General features: G+C 46.8%; 1 protein-coding gene across 1 annotated transcript in view; it reads right to left on the bottom strand.

The window, feature by feature from the left end:
* Positions 1-13152, bottom strand: part of LOC105492824 (potassium voltage-gated channel subfamily Q member 3) — a 363808-nt gene extending 350656 nt beyond the window's left edge. Inside the window, exon 1 of the mRNA XM_011760082.3 lies at positions 12342-13152. Coding sequence (XP_011758384.2) covers positions 12342-12727 — 386 coding nt within the window. The 5' untranslated portion in view covers positions 12728-13152. The remainder of the gene's footprint in view (positions 1-12341) is intronic.
* Between the last annotated feature and the right edge of the window lie 614 nt (positions 13153-13766).

Genomic DNA, 13766 nt, shown 5'->3' with positions numbered 1-13766 from the left:
GATTAGCCTTGCTGATTATTAAGTACTGCTGGTTTCATTTTTCAGACTGGCATTACCAGGGGGAGAAGCATCCATAGCTGATACATAAGACAGTTTATATGGAGTGAGATGAAGCAGAAGCTGGGACTGGAGGGACAGGCAGAAGGAGAGAGATGAAGAGTCTGATTGGGCTAAGCGATTTTCCATTAGGACACAAGGCCTGGGCTAGATGAGTATATTATCCTAGCCCAGGACTTTCAAGTCTTGTTGGATAAGATTTCACTCCATCTCTGCAAGAAGATACTATCAAGGTAGAAATAAACTTAAACTGCTGTAATGAGTTTACAAAGAACCTAAGGGGTCAAAGACAAAGAAGTTCTTTGCATAGCCTGCCTGCCCGCCTTTGGGTAGGACACCAGCTTAGGAGAACCAGGTTTGGAGATTTGCAAGCAGGCACCTGCTGTAGTTGTTTAAGCAGGTTACCCTGACATTGAACAGATGGCAGTGTTGCCCAAGAGGTGATATTGCCCAAAAGGTGATATTATAAACTGTGAAATGATGTAAAAGCATTAGTTGTTACTAATATGCTGGTTTTAAAGGGCTCAACCCAACTGTTACACTCTTGCAGAGTGCAGATGATTTTACATGACTCTTAAAAAGGAGTGCATGGAGAGGAGAAGAGGTTCCAGCCCCGAGGTCTGAATTCAGTATAGAGAGAAGCCCACCTCAGAAGGAAGCCAGCCAAAGCCCACGTATGGATACCCCATGAGCCAGCTGCTTAAGTTCTCACTCTTACTTAGTCATACCCTACATGCAGGAAGCAGTCTTGTTCTTGAGCTTTAACCCAATTCATTCCCTAGAGAAAACACTTCAAACAACGCTTCTATCCCTTCTGTGGCAGAATGAAAAGTCCCATCCAACAAGACTACAATGTGGATGGGATTTGATGTGCATCCTGTGACATCTGCAAAATCAGAGGGGGCCTCAAAACTTCCCATTGACTTCAATTTTCTTATCTCCAAACCTACGACTCTCTTTGTCCCTCCAAGGGGTGATCACCTTGGGGAAGCTAACATCCCTATAGACACAGGTGCTGAGGTATACGGTTAATAGAGACCCAATAAAAACAAGCAGTGATGATCAGGTGATGCAACATAGATAGAAATGTGGCAAATTTGTGCACGGGCAGAAGCTTGAACCCAATATAGACAAGGTCCTAATTATGGGACCCACCTGATCCTTCCACAGCTTTAGGAAAATACAACCTCAGGATGCGGGCACTCACGCTCTCTCACACATTGTGACTCTTACACCAATTATATGCAGCAGGTATTGCGATGCCCATTTTGTAGACTGTATGGTAAGTCCACATCACATAGTTAATGCTGCTCTCCTGAAAGCTCACCCAGTGTACTCTGACAAACCCAGAGCTGTCTTGGGCTACCCAAAACCAGAATTACAGAGCATGGCATCTGAAAAGGGTTTTTATTCAGTCCACATTTGAAGACCTTTTCCTTGACTCCCTTGACACTGTCCCACTTGTTAAAAGATGAAACAAATCTTGTTTGCTTTCTGTGAAGACCTCCAGACCCAGACCAAAGAGAAAAAAGGAGCAAAGACCCTGATTGGTGGGAAAATACCATAGGATCACGCTTGACTTATGAAACTTAAACATTTATGGAATTTTTAAAAATGAATATAAACTTGAAAGTGGGAGCTTCCAAATAATGCAAGAATAATTTAGCATTAAATTGAAGAAAATTTGCATTCTGTTCTCCAAGCAGGAGAAGGAGACCAGGCATCACTTGGACAAACAGTAGTATCTTCATCTCATCCTCGGCTGCTTAAACCTCCCTTGAAGAAGTCTCCATTGATACAACACAGTAAGGTCACTGATGTTTCCTTTTCCTGCTCTCCTGAGGTTCCTCATTTGCATTCTATTACTGCATTCACTAGATGCTTTAAATTTAGTCATTTCCAGTCTCTCTCTCCATAGAGAAAGAACTATGGCTCATCTCCCTCAACAGCCTGGCACAAGGTTTGGCAAGAAAGTCTATACACAGAATCCATGAATCCAAGAAAGCCCATGCAGCTCAGCCAACAGTTCTCAGCCTGGCTTCATGCTGGAATCACCTGAGGGCAATGCCTGTCATCTGGACTCATATATGTGCTTTGCGTGTTTGCGTGTGTTGAGTCTTATTCTTTTTAAACTATTTGTAACTTTTTTATTTCTAAAAGATTTTTTAAAGTTAAAGGAATAATATAATAACATACATATATATTCTCTTTACCTGAATTTACCAATTGTTAATATGTTTGCCACATTTTCTTTTTCTCTTTCTCATTCTGGGTGTGTGTATTGTGTGTGTGCATGCACACACACACTCATATCGTCTGTCTGTGTGCTGAACCATTTGAAAGTAAGTTGCAAACATCATGACTTGTCACCATTAGCTATTGCACCACGCATCTCTTCAAAATACAGAACATCCACTTATATAACCACAATAAAATGATCAAACTCAATATATTCAATTTTGATACAATAATGTTATCTAACATGGAGGCCATGTTCAACTTTTCTTAATTATCCTTATATAATATCCTCTGTTATTTATTTTTTTCAATTGGAACCCATCAAGAATCAAGCACTGCATTTGGCTGTTCTGTCTCTTTAGCCTCCTTTAACTAAGAGAGTTTTCCTCATCTTCATTTGTTTGTTTGTTTGTTTGTCCATGACATGAAGCCTTTGGAAGAGACCATGCCAGATATCCAGCAGGATGCCCCGCAATTTGAATTAGCCTATTATTTCTTTATGATTAGATTCAGATCATTTTAGGCACCACTGCAGGTATGTTGTACATTTCCACTGAATTATACCAGAAGGATGGGTTAGTTTGTCTCATTATACACAAGTTTGACTACTTTTGTTCAGGTGGAGTCTGCCAGATTTCTCTCTTATGGTACCTTTTTGCTTGGGTGATTCACATGCATGCCAAGGTTTGAGAGGCCTGGCTACTCAAAGGGTGGTCAGCAGAGTAGCAGCGTTGGTTTCCCCTGGGAATTTGTCAGAAATGCAGCTAGCTGTCAAACTCCTGACCCAGGAGGGAAGAGTTCTGGTCTCCCTTTGTTACTCTTCTATTGAGTAGACCAAGACATGGTGAAAGAAGCACCAGACAAGGGTGAGGACTCAGGTGTGACCCCAGCTGTGCCACTTCAGTAGCTTTAAGAGCCTGGGCAGATCACCTAACTTCTCTTATTCATTTGTAAAAGAGAGCCACTGCTCACCCTCCAGGTCAATACGGATGGCCACCTGAGATGATCAAGGGAAGTGTGCATGGATTTCATGAGGGTTGCAAGAAGGCAGCAGATTAGATATGATCAAGAAGAGAAGCAAAAGAGAGAAAGTATTTACTAAATGCCAATGATGACATGTCTAGGTGTTTTATATCCATCATCTCAAATTTCACAACAATGCAGAATAATGGAACAACCTCTATGGCTTACCACATACAAAAATCACCTCAAGGTGGATTAAAGACTTAAAAGTAAGATCTGAAACTATAAAAATCCTTGAAGAGAATAGAGGAAACACTTTAGGACCCTGGTCTAGGCAAATATTTTATGCCCGAGACCTCAAAAGCACAGGCAACAAAACAAAAAATAGGCAAATGGGACTATTTTAAACTAAGAAGCTTCTATGTAGCAAATGAAACAATCAACAGAGTGAAGAGACGACCCCTTAAATGGAAGAAAAAATTGAAAACTATTCATCGACAAGGGACTGATATCTAGAATATACAGGAAACTCAGCAGTTAAAAAAACAAATAATCCCATTACAAAGTGGGCAAAGGATATGAATATATATTTCTTAAAAGAAGACATATATATGGTCAAAAGATATATAAAAAGATGTTCAATATCACTAATTATCAGGAAAATGGAAATCAAAACCACAATGAGATATCATCTTATGCCAGTTAGAATGGTCATTATTAAAAAGACAAAAAATAACAGATGCTGATGGGGATTCCGAGTAAAGGAACTCTTACATACTGTTGGTGGGAATGTAAACTAGTATAGCCACTATGGAAAGCAATATGGAGATTTCTCAAAAAACTAAAAATAGAACTATCGTACCATCCAGCAATCCCACTACTGGGTATTTATCCAAAGGAAAAGAAATCAATGTTTCGAAGAAATACCTGCACTCTCATGTATACTGCAGCAGTATTCCCAATAATAAAGTAAGGAATCAACCTAAGGATCAATCAATGGATGAACAGATAAGGAAAATATGGTGTATGTACACAATGGAATACTAGTCAGCCATGAGAAAATGAAATCATGTCATTTGCAGCAACTTGGATGGAACTGGAAGTCATTATGTTAAATGAAATAACCCACGCACGTAAAGACAAATATCATGTGTTCTTACCCATATGTGGAGCTAAAAATGTTGATCTCATGGAGTAGAGAATAAAATGATAGATACCAGAGGCTGGAAGGATGAGTGTGCAGGAGTAGGGGAAAAGGAGAGGTTAGTTAATGGGTACAAACATACAGTCAGAGGGAATAAGTTCTAATGTTTAATATCAGAGAAGGGTGACTATAGTTAACAACAATGTATTGTATAATTCAAAACAGCTAAGAGAGAGGACTGGAAATGTTCCCAACACATAGAAATGATAAATACTCCAGGTGACAGACCCCCAGACACCTTGACTTGATTGTTACACAGTCTACGCATGCAATGAAATAGCACATGTACCTCATAAATATGTACAAATATTATCCATCAATTTAAAAATTTTTACAACAGCCTTGGGAGGTAGGCATTATTATCTTCATATGAGAAATAAAGAAATGGAAATTCAGGAAGGTTGAGCAAATTATTCCAGGTTACACAGAAGAAACAGCAGAGTTAAATTCAACCAACGTTTGACTTCAAAGATCATGCTCTTACTGCTGAATAAAGAATGACAACTTATCAAAATCCTTGCTTCTCAAAATGAGAAGGAAATTGGCAATACTGAGGAAGGAAACGCAAAGACAGATCAGTGGGACGAAAAAAAGGTGAGGATTGATTGAGAATGGTTAAGAAGACCAACATCAAGTGGTAGATGAGAAAGAATAAAATACATGGAAGCTGAAAAGGAGAATGAACTAAATAGAGTCAGGGAAATGGAAGTGCCAAGATAGTTGAAATCAGCATTGTCTAGAGAAAAACTGATGTTACTTCAGTAATGAATTGTAGTTTATAGGCATGGCTAAGATACTGCTGGAGGGATTCATTCTGCTCTGGCTGGGAGGTTGACAGATGACCAAATTCTGATACTTCTGCTAATATTAATAAGGTTGTCATAGAGTATATGATCCATTAGGCAGAGATTGTTTTGTTTCCTTTTGTTTTGTTTGTTTGTTTCTATATCCCTAATATGTAGAAGAGTGCCTGGTACAGAGAAAGTGTTAAGAAATATCTGGCCAGGCGCGGTGGCTCAAGCCTGTAATCCCAGCACTTTGGGAGGCCGAGACGGGCGGATCACGAGGTCAGGAGATCGAGACCATCCTGGCGAACACCGTGAAACCCCGTCTCTACTAAAAACTACAAAAAACTAGCCGGGCGAGGTGGCGGGCGCCTGTAGTCCCAGCTACTCGGGAGGCTGAGGCAGGAGAATGGCGTAAACCTGGGAGGCGGAGCTTGCAGTGAGCTGAGATCCTGCCACAGCACTCCAGCCTGGGCCACAGAGTGAGACTCCGTCTCAAAAAAAAAAAAGAAATATCTATTAACTGATTAACATTAACAACACAAATATCTAATACTGGGTGTTTCTTCCATGTAAAGTGCTCTTAGCTCCACAAAAGCCTATAACTTACTGATAACACTTCTCAGATGAAGAAACTGAAGCCCAAAGATACAGCAACTTGCCCAAGACCATACCAGCTAAAATAAGATGCAAGCACGTTTGGAAGCCCAAATTTTTTACCTCCAAATTGGGAAGACTCTGCATTACTGACAGCATTAAGTGGGCATTCAGTGTCTCCTCCATCATGAAGACAATAGATCTTCTTGTCAACATGCTAAGTCCACTAGGCAGGCCCTTTATGTTCCAGAGCAGCTGCTGGCTCCATGTGTCTCACTACCCAGTCTTGCCTGCCAGATGTCCCTGGAGCCAGCATACCTCAGAATGCAATCAGTGGGTATTTCTTGTGATCATTTTCCCTTGGTTTGTCAACAGGAGAGTGATTGATCACAGCTGGCTGTGGCAAGATGGTCAGGGCAGCAGGATGCCTATCCAGTGCCAAATGAGATGAATGCCAAGATGAAGCCAGCATCTTTTCACTAACAGGCAAGGAAGGGGGAGTCCCTGGACAGCTCAGGACAGTCACAGTGTCAGGTATGTATGACTTTTAAGGATATCCCTATTCAGAATTAACTAATGTATACTGAGTGCCTAGTGTTGGGCTAACTGCATTCATATACACTATTCTTTGAGCCTAAAAACCACCCTGTGATAGGGTAGTGTAATCATCCTCAATTTACAGGTCATCCCCAACTTGACTCCTGCAAAGTTGCAGAGACATAAAGCAGTCCAGATGTGAACTCCAAATCCAGCATGTTTTTCATAAAATCAGAATCTCTTTCAGCCATAAGGTTAAAAATACCAGAGAAGTGATCACCCTCACTCAAGTTAAAGCATGGTCTCCAATCTTGTTTTCTCTCCCCATAGTCCATTTTTGGACTTCTAAGAACTATTCTCATAATTAAAGTCCTGTAATGCTGGCTTTGACTACTTACTGTTATTGTGATAATAGTAAACCTATAGAAGTAAAGTCTTGATTAACCAGAATCCTTAGAGAATTCTTGCATGCATCCATTCAGCAAATGCTTACTTAGTATCTACCATGCACTCTGCAGCCTGCTGGGGAGTGGTAAGGCTACAGGAAAGTAAGCAGCTCTCACTCTCGAGTAGCTCTCAGCTCAACATGGCAGACAAGCAGAGTCAATCAAATGCAAGGTACAAAATTCTATGCCTGGGGAAGCTGGGCCAAGGTGAAGTGGAGTCACCAGGTGAAAGTAGGGGATGGGCATTTGATATGGTTTGTCTCTGTGTCCCCATCCAAAACTCATCTCAAATTGTAATCCCCACGTTTCGGGATTGGCCTCATGGTAGGTGACTGAATCATGGGGGTGGACTTCCCCCTTGCTCTTCTCATGATAGAATTCTCCCAAGATCCAGTTGTTTGATAAGTGTGTGACTCTTCCCCTTCACTCTTGCTTTCTCTCCTGGCACCACGTAGGACATGCCTGCTTCCCCTTCTGCCATGATTGTAAGTTTCCTGAGGCTTCCCCAGCCATGCAGAACTGTGAGTCAATTAAACCTCTTCCCTTTATAAATTACCCAGGCTCAGGTATTTCTTTATAGCAGGGTGAAAATGGACTAATACAGGAAATTGGTACCTGGAGTTTGGGGCACTGCTACAAAGATACTTGAAAATATGGAAGAGACTTTGGAATTGCGTAATAGGCAGAGGTTGGAACAGTCTGGAGGGCTCAGAAGAAGATCGGAAATTGTGGGAAGTTTTGGAACTTCCCAGTGACTTACTGAATGTTTTGACCAAAATGCTGACAGTGATATGGACAATTAAGTCCAGGCTGAAGTGGTCTCAGATGGAGACAAGGAACTTACTGGGAACTGGGGTAAAGGTCACTCATGGTATGCTTTAGCAGAGACTGGTAGCATTTTGCCCCTGCCCAGATCTGTGGAACTTTGAACTTCAGAGGATGATTTAGGGTATCTGGTGGAAGAAATTTCTAAGCAGCAAAGCATTCAAGAGTTAACCTGGCTTATTCTGAAAACATTCAGTTATGTGCATTCACAAAGGGATGGTTTGAAAATGGAACTTATATTTAAAAGGAAAGCAGAGCATAAGGATTTAGAAAATTTGCAGCCTGACCATGTGGTCGAAAAGAAAAATCCATTTTCTGCGGAGAATTCAAGCCAGCTGCAGAAATATGCATAAGTAATGAGGATTTGAATGTTAATAGCCAAGACAACAGGGAAAATGTCTCCAGGGTATGTCAGAGAATTTTGTGGCAGCCCCTCCCATCACAGGCCTGGAGGCCTAAGGGGGAAAAATGGTTTCCTGGGCCGGGCCCAAGGCCCCACTGCTCTGTGAAGCTGCTGGACTTGGTGCCCTGTCTCCCAGCCGCTCCAGCTCCAGCCATGGCTAAAAGGGAACAAGGTACAGCTCAGCCCATTGCTTCAGAGTGTGCAAGCCCCGAGCCTTGGTGGCTTCTGTGTGGTGTTGGGCCTGTGGGTGCACAGAAGACAACAGTTAAGCTTTGGGAACCTCCACCTAGATTTCAGATGAGGTATGGAAACACCTGGATGTCCAGGCAGGAGTCTGCTGCAAGAGCTCTCATAGAGAACCTCTGTGAGGGCAGTGCAAGAGGAAATGTGAGGTTGGAACCCCCCCACAGAGTCCCCACTGGGACGCTGCCTAGTGGGGCTGTGAGAAGAGAACCACCGTCCTCCAGACCCCAGAATGGTAGATCCACAGACAGCTTGCACTGTGTGCCTGGAAAAGCTACAGATACTGAATGCCAGCCCATGGAAACAGCCACAGGAGCTGAAACCTGTAGAGCCACAAGGGTGGAGCTGCCCAAGGCCATGAAAGCCCAATCCTTGCATTAGGGTGGCCTTGATGGAGACATGGAATCAAAGGACATTATTTTGGAGTGTTTTTAATGAATGCCCTGCTGAGTTACAGACTTACATGTGGCCTGTGGCCCATTTGTTTTGGCCAATTTCTCCCATTTGCAATGGGAACATTTACCCAATGCCTATACTCCCATTGTATCTTGGAAGTAACTAACTTGTTTTTTACTTTACAGGTTAATTGGCAGAAGCAACTTGCTTGTCTCAGACTTTGGACTTGGACTTTTGAGTTAACGCTGGACTGAGTTAAGACCTTGGGGCACTGTTGGGAAGGCATGAAATATGAAAAGGACATGAGATATGGGAGGAAGCAGGGGCAGAATGATATGTTTTCACTCTGTGTCCCCACCCAACTCTCTTCTCAAATTGTAAGACTCACATGTTGTGGGAGTGGTCTGGTGGGAGGTGACTGAATCATGTGGGTGGATTTTCCCCTTGCTCTTCTCCTGATAGAATTCTCAGGAGATTTGGTTGTTTGATAAGTGTGTGGCTCTTCCCCTTTGTTCTGTTTCTCCTGCCACCATGTAAGATGTGCCTGGCTTCCTCTTCCCCTTTGCCTTCCGCCATGATTGTAAGTTTCCTGAGACCACTCCCCACACCTCCACCAGCCATGCAGAACTGTGAATCAATTAAACTTATTTCCTTTATATATTACTCAGTCTCAGGTATTTCTTTATAGCACTGTGAAAACAGACTAATACAGCATTTGAGGCAAAAGAAGCAAGGTAAGGGTTTGATTGATTTCCATATTTCCTGTATTCTACCTTTAGGAAGGAGAAAATAATAATCTCATCTCATGGACCTGGTTCATTTTAATAAAAAAAAAAAAAAGCATCTACTAAATTGTAGGTCCATGGTAAGCCCAATTTCCTGGACCCATTGCACCATTAGCCACAGCCCAGAACAAGATAATAGATGCTTGAAAACACAAATTTCAATTCAAAATCCTGAATCATCAAGGAAAGCTTCGGTTATGTTCACTTGACTGGACTGCCTCCTAAGCTGCAGGAAGAATGTACTGTGCATATACTAAGTAAGCATGCTTCGATATTAGGAGCTCAATGGCAATTCAACACAGGTTTTCCTGTGTGGCTCCCAATTTATCAGAATCCGCAATCCCACCACCACCCCAGTTCATCCTCCATTTTCTTAACACTGGGCTCCCGGGTTCTGACCAGCCCCCAACTTGATTCTAAACTCCCATTTCTAGCAATTTGCCAACTGAGAGCTAGCAAGGGGAGGCTAAGGCATTACTCACAGCCCTGCATTAACAATGAAGAAAGGGGCACTCAGTGACACTCAGCAAAATACCCAGGGTCGCACAATTGTTGGAAGAGGGTCAGAACTGGAATCTGGGCTCAGAAACAGAGTGAACCCACTGCATTCAAATGTGAGCTCCAGAAACCTTAGCTGTGTAATCGTGGACAAGTGATTTTCTCTCTTGAGGTTTTCACATATTTATACAATGGAGATAATAATTTCCACCTAATAGTACTGTGTGAGAATTAAATAAACAGTACATTTGCATATTTGCATATATATGCATTTGCATATATAGTTCCTAGCTAGGTAACTGACTTCCCTCTCACAAAGTCTTAAATTTTCCTGGATCCTTTTTGGGAAACCAGCTCCAGGTTTTGGCATTATCAAATCTGCTTCCAGGTGATGGAATGATTCTAGAAAAAAGTAAAATTGAGGCTCAGTCAGTAACGGCTTTAGCTATTCCCTTCCCCAGACTGGGCAAGGCAGGGCTGGAGGTGCTGGCTGGGAAAGGTGGGAAGAGAAGAAAGACGGAGCCCACATGCTTCCATAGGACCCCCCGGTTTTTCAGTCAGTACGTACTGAACACGATGTACATGTGAAAGGACATATGAATCCTTGTATGACTGTGTGCACTCAACAAACTTCTTGTGCCTTTTTTAACTATCACATATTTCAGTATTCACTTCAATTTAACTAAACATATTGCTAGAGACAGAGAGATGAATGTATTTTAATCCTTTTTTGTGCCACCTAAAAAGAGCAAATGAAAGAGGAACAATTGTTAAGCCGTCTCTCCAGCCAGGTCCCGACCAACACCTGCAAATAGACACACACACACTCACTCACACACACACACACACACACACACTCACACACTCATACAAACACCAAATTCCACGTTTCTGGGAAAACGCCCTACTCCCACCCCACCCTTCCTGCTGGTTCCTTAGTTTCCGGGAAGGCACCCTCTCCGGGCTTGGTAACCTCCTTGAAGAAACCTGTTGCTAAGTCTGAGGTCCTGTGTGGACGCCCCCACCTGGTGGCCGAACCTGGAAAAACGTTTCCAACCAAGGAAGACTGGCAGGTAATGTAACTAACTCCAAGGCTCCTGAGCCCTTCCGACCACAGCAGTCATGGGTGAACTGGAGGAGAACAGAGAGGAAAATCCACTGCTAAACGCTTGAAGGATGGAGGGGGAGGCGGGTGTTGCCAAGGTCATAGGCAATTCCCTGCCAAAACCCTGGTACAGTACAGCTTCCTAGAAGCAGCCATCAGGATGACTAAACCAGAGCCAGGAGGCAGAGCTTGATGGCTGGACGTGCCCTGCAAGCTCCGAGATGGGTGCTGACAGCACAGATTTCCAATCTTGAGTGAGGAGCACCCCCGCCATCCTCTCCCCCCTCCCAAATACGGGTGGATTTTCCATCCCCAGTGGCAGGTGCAGAGGGAGTTCCTTCTTCCTTCTGGCCATGCATTTACATCCGGACTAGCAAGGAGATTCTTTCTAGGAGAACAGTGCCTGGGTGCAAACCTCCAGGCCAAGCCCCTCACATTCCCTGTGCTCTAGCCCAGCCAAAGCAGGAGAAGTGGCAGCAACTGAGGCTGAGGGAATATCAGATCCCAAATCAAGGAGATGTTTCAGTCAAAAGAGTCTCCGGCCCCCTCACCTCCTGGCTCTGTGAAGCCCCAGCCCCTCAGCCTAGGCTTAGACACACACATTCCCATTCACTTCCCTAAAAGGAATCCTAAGACATGCATTTTGGCCAGTCCCAGCTCCCAGTCAGAGCAGCACCAGGTTCTTCTTTGTACCAGTACCCAGCGATCAGAAGGGTGGCACAAGCAAGCAACAGACAGACAGACACACACACACACTCCCCACTATGGGTGGTGCGCACCCCTCCCATCCCCAACTAAACTCAGTGGCGACCCCAACAGAAGGGATCCACCCGAAACAGAAACACAGCGGCTCATGGGAGGACCCGCTTTATCCTCTTCAACCCTCACATTAATTGGAAAAACCCACATAATTATTTTAAGCTTCCAAACCAACACACCGAGAAGATGTCATAAATGCGCACCCGCGCGCGCACACATCCGCCCAAATCAGCAGGGGAACCACGCTTCGTTTTTTAAGCCCCCGGTGTGGAACACCCGGAGAGCGGCTCACAGACACACACACACACACACACACACACACACACACACACACACACACACACACACACACGGAAACGCGCGCTGAAGACAGGCTGGTCTCCCATTCAGCGGGAAAGCATCCGTGGGTTTTAAACCCCAGAGACTTTTCAGCTCCAGCCCCGACCCCGAGCCCCTACGCGCGCCGCCGCCGAGGGCGCCCCGAGCGGCCGGGTACTCACACCAGCGCGTGGTAGAGCAGCGCCCAGCCCCGTGGTCTCTCCAGGGCGTCGTAGATCAAAGTTTGGATGCGCCGGTACTTGGCGTTGTTCCTCTTGACGGGGCGGGTCAGCGGGGTCTTGGCCAGAAGCCCGATGCCCTGCGGGGTCCTCCGCTGCCCCTCGTCGCGGCCGCCGCCCTCCAGCAGCAGGGTCCCGTCTTTGTCGGCTCCGGCCCCGAGCGCCAAGGTGACTTGCTCCACGTCGCCGGGCGCCAGTCCCACTTTCCGCTCCTCGTCGCCGGCCGCCGCCGCGTCCCCCCCGGCTGGGTTAGCGGCCCCGCCGCCTCCGCCGCCCCCGTCGCCTCCGCCGCCAGCCGCCCCCGCCGCCCTGCGCGCCTTGAGCCCCATCTGCCTCGCCCCCGCCGGCCGCTTCGCCTTCTCCGCTGCTGCTCTGGGAAGAAGGGGCGCTCGGGGTGCGTGAACGAGGCGGCGGCGGCGGCTGCAAGCCCGGGAACTCCAATGCCATGATCCGCGCGCCCCTCCCCACCCACCCCCCCCAAAAGCAGGCAAAGGCGGACCCCCTGGGGGGCAGGGGAGGCCTGGCAGGGGGTCAGGGGGTCACATTCCGCGCAGGTCAGCCGCGGGACCCCGAGGGTCGCGGTTCGGGGGCTGCGGGGAGGCTGGGAGGGCGCGCGAGGCTGGCGCGGAAGCGCTAGGGCGCGCGGCAGCGGGAGCCTGGAACCGGCGCTCCGGGGCGGCGGCGGCGGCGGCGGCACCCAGGCCGGCAAGCCCGAGACAGCATCGCAGTTTATTTACAAGCCCGGTGCCAGCCGCCCTCCCGCCCGCCCGCCACACGCGCCGCCGCCGCCGCCTCCTCCCTCCTCCGCGCTCCCACCCGCGCCCCTCCCCGCCCGCTCCAGCCTCAGCTTCGCAGTAGCAGCAGCAGCAGCGAGCGCGCCGCGGGCCGAGCGCACGCCGCCTCCCTCTCTCCCTCCCTCCTTCACCGGGGTGGGGCCCCATTGTCCCGCCCCGTCGCGGCGGGAGGCCTGGGCGGCGGCGCCCCGCCTCTTCCCACCGACCCCCACCCCTGATTGTCTGGGGACCCCGGATCTCCTGGGCTGCCGCCGTTCCCGTTACAGCCAGGCAGTGCGCTAGGCGGCCGCAGAGCCCGGCTCCTCGAGCTTGCGTGGGCGTTGGGGCTTCCCCTGGATGGGGCGTGCCGGGGGCCAGCGGGGGAAAGAAGAGGGAGGGAGGAGGGACGGGGGGTTGTCTCCCACCGAACACTGGCTCTGTGCTTGCAGCTTTATGAATTTCCCTCACCCCTACCCCTGATCCTCGGCTTCAGAGGTAAAATCCAAGTTGTTGGGTTGGCCAAGGCCGAGCGCACCGCGAACGCACCGGCTCTGGGGTGGCGAAGCTGGTGACTCCCTCTTCCCTCTGGTTCGTG

Source organism: Macaca nemestrina, chromosome 8 (assembly GCF_043159975.1).
Source record: "Macaca nemestrina isolate mMacNem1 chromosome 8, mMacNem.hap1, whole genome shotgun sequence".
Taxonomy (NCBI): domain Eukaryota; kingdom Metazoa; phylum Chordata; class Mammalia; order Primates; family Cercopithecidae; genus Macaca; species Macaca nemestrina.
Note: the sequence above shows the minus strand (reverse complement) of the source record. Positions and strands in the feature narration are given on the sequence as shown.